This window comes from Macrotis lagotis, chromosome 1 (assembly GCF_037893015.1).
Source record: "Macrotis lagotis isolate mMagLag1 chromosome 1, bilby.v1.9.chrom.fasta, whole genome shotgun sequence".
Lineage (NCBI taxonomy): Eukaryota > Metazoa > Chordata > Mammalia > Peramelemorphia > Peramelidae > Macrotis > Macrotis lagotis.
Genome location: NC_133658.1, coordinates 143847347 through 143850333, shown reverse-complemented (window position 1 = coordinate 143850333; position 2987 = coordinate 143847347). Strand labels below are relative to the sequence as shown.

Sequence of the window (2987 nt, the reverse complement as noted above, 5' to 3'; positions counted from 1 at the left end):
GATATTTTACTAGAATCACAGAGGAACCATGTACATTGGCATAGAGCATGAATTGCAACCCTAAATTATTTTTAAAGTTTTAAATATATACTTATATATTACATTTTAAATAACATCTTTTAATCAAGAGAAAGACAAAGTTGAAATGTGAAGGATTTACTGTTACACAAATGGGAAATTAAAAAAAATTCTTATGTAGGTGGAGGAAGAAAGCTTAGATGCAATAAATATACCTCAAATTATCATAAATGTAATAACACAAGGAATAGAAGGGAACTCTGCCTTTCCTATCATTAGTATGACAAACAAAAAGCACCCTCTTTCCTATAGACACTTTCTATTAGAGTATGTTGCTGTTCAATCCTTCCTGACTGGACCAAAGCATGCCAATACTGTCCATGGGAGTTTTCTTGGCAGTGTGACATAAAAAGTTGAGACATAGTTTCTGAGTAATTAATCATTTTAGTTATTATTAAATTATTAATTAAAATATTAAAGAATTGGTCATTTGACCATCCATCTCATAAACCAAAGGTAGATCTGGGCAGCTTCTTGATGCTCAAAAGCCCAAGAATGGGGCATTCAACTCTAATTGTTTAACAAAGAGAGACTTAATGAGGGGCTGGGGGATGTAACTGATTATATATTCTATCCCAGGCACCCCAATTTAGGCAATACAGACAAAGTGTCTAAACCCTCCCCCTAAGCCTGAGTGGAACACAATGGGCTGGCTCCTCTACTCGGAGTCTAAATAAGATTGAGGAGAAAGTTCGTCCAATCTCTTTATCAGCAAGGTCTTTCAGATGTTGGCTTGATCTAGTAGAGGTAAAATACCAAGGGTCAACACGACTAATAAGTTTCTGAACCCTGAATCCTGACCCACATTAAACAGTTAATGAAAACATTAACTGAGCCCCCCCAACACACACTTTAAAAGGAAACTTAAAATTCTGCAAAAGAACAGTACAGTAACCAGTGGCTTCTAAAGGAAGCTTCACATCTTGAAATAACACCATACTCTCACACACAGAAGCTAGGAGGGTGATTTCAGCTTTGTGGGAGGATGAAAAGCTTGAATCCCAAGCCCAATTAGCAACTTCGTTCAGGAATTTATTGGTATTACTGTAACTCTAGCAGCAGAATACGAAAGAAAACATGCCTTCCTACCTCAAATGAGGTAGAACCCTGCTAGTCAGAGGAAATCCCTCCAGATGTCGGCAAAGAAAATAGGCAGCCGGCGTGTGGAGGCTCAAAGGGGCGCTTCAGGGCTAGGTGCGCTCAGGGGCGCCCGAAGGGGTCTGAGGCTTCAGGTGGTAGTTATAACCCTGATTATTGTCCCAGTAAATCTGCTGAGCGCACCGAAAAGAGAAGCAGAACTGGATGGTGCCGGCTGGGCCTGGGGGCCCGGCGGGCAAGGCCACCTGGAAAGTGAAGGTGTCTGTGTCTCCTCCGAAAAGCATCGGCGCGTAGACACAGGGCTCATCCAGGTAGGCGGTCCAGGCACTGAAGGTGATGCGCATCTGCACAGTCTTCTCGTAGCCCACGTTGCACACCTGGACGGTCCCTTGCAGGCAGCGGCCCCGAACGGTGCATAGCTCCAGACACACCTTCTGGGCCTCCAGGCACCTGCGGAAGCGGTCGTAGTCGTCCAGGGGCTGAGAGAAGCCAAGGGCATAGGCGGCCGGGCCCGGCGGCGGCACCCTGCCCGGCCCCGGCGGCTCGGCTCCAGGCTGCGGGGCGTCGCGGGGGAAGCTGTGCACCGTGATGAGGGCCAGCCCCTTCAAGTCCGCGAAGACCACCCGTTTCTTCGCGCGCGGGCGCTCGGGCCGCCGAACCAAGCAGGGACGGAGGGGCCGCTGGGGCCGCAGCTCGGCCGCGCAGGAGCTGAGGAAGCGCTGCAAGAGCGAGCTGTGGCCCCGCGAGAGGCACAGGGGCAGGTCCAGCCTGAGCATCCTTGGAGGGGCCGGGAAAAGGGCTGGGAGGAAGGAGGAGAAGTTGGAGGAGCTGCGGGGCTCCACATCAGCCTGGCCCTCCCAGTCCCCTTGGGGGTCCCGCCCAACCCTGCCGTGATGGAGGCGCTGCCCGAGCCAGGAGGTGAAGGCGGCTCGCCCCTAGCCAGGACTCACCTAGCGCGGCCGCCGGACGCCGGCGCCTCCGGCAAGTTCCGCGCCCTCTTAGCAGAGGCAGAGCACCCCAGCCCTAGGCGTAAGTCCTCTGGGACTGGCCGGCCCCGGGCTGGCTACTCTTGACCCGGTCGGGTTTAGATTCGGCCAATCAAAAAAATCCCCACTCTTGTAGTTAGCCAATCAGCTAAAGGAGAAAAGTGGACCCAGGTGTCTCCCTTTGATTCTAGAGCCCGACTCTACCAGTCTAGTTTCCAGCTTCATCTGCCAGGTTACTCGCCCTTGGGGTTTTCTTTTTCCGGTGCTTCTGGCATTCAGAACAACCGTAGTCCATCTACTGAGGAAGAGTCAGAGGGCAAAAACCACAACTGCCGGATAATTACTTTTAAAGATGCCATAAAAAAACGTAAGGTGCTTTATTTAACCGAACTAGTTCTGCTTTTAGTTTATTTCTACAAGTCAGTACCACTTAGGATTGTGCTGCATCAATTTAATAGGACTTCCAAAATTACTGTTTGATGTGGTCCCATAAGGTTTAGGGTTCACTGCCTATTGGAACTGAAAGAACTTTCAACCGAACTTTATTTCAAACTTTGTTTTATTAAGGAGGAAATTGAGGTCCATCCAGGCAAAGTGATTTGTCTAAAGTCACAAAGAAAGTTGAGGTCACAAGTGGAATTATAAACTGGATCTTTTGACTCACTCTCCAGTGCTCTTTCTGAAGCAAGGGGATGCTTAAAGGGTTAAAAAAGGGTTAAAAAAAACTTCGATTATCATCATCTCTCCCAGTGGAGATCAGGACCTGTCATTGATTTGCAATAACCAAACCGACAAAATATTGATTTGTAAACAGGAATACTAATT

At 48.4% G+C, this 2987-nt stretch overlaps 1 protein-coding gene across 1 annotated transcript; it reads right to left on the bottom strand.

Moving 5' to 3' along the window:
• On the bottom strand, positions 1 to 2047 carry LOC141514363 (protein phosphatase 1 regulatory subunit 3C-like). Its single transcript, XM_074225152.1, has one exon. The coding sequence runs from the start codon at positions 1950 to 1952 to the stop codon at positions 1269 to 1271; it is 684 nt and encodes a 227-aa protein (XP_074081253.1). The 5' UTR covers positions 1953 to 2047; the 3' UTR covers positions 1 to 1268.
• Between the last annotated feature and the right edge of the window lie 940 nt (positions 2048 to 2987).

Bases quoted from the DNA above. Each gene is read 5' to 3' on its own strand.
- LOC141514363 (XM_074225152.1), bottom strand. From the start codon at position 1,952: ATGCTCAGGCTGGACCTGCCCCTGTGCCTCTCGCGGGGCCACAGCTCG.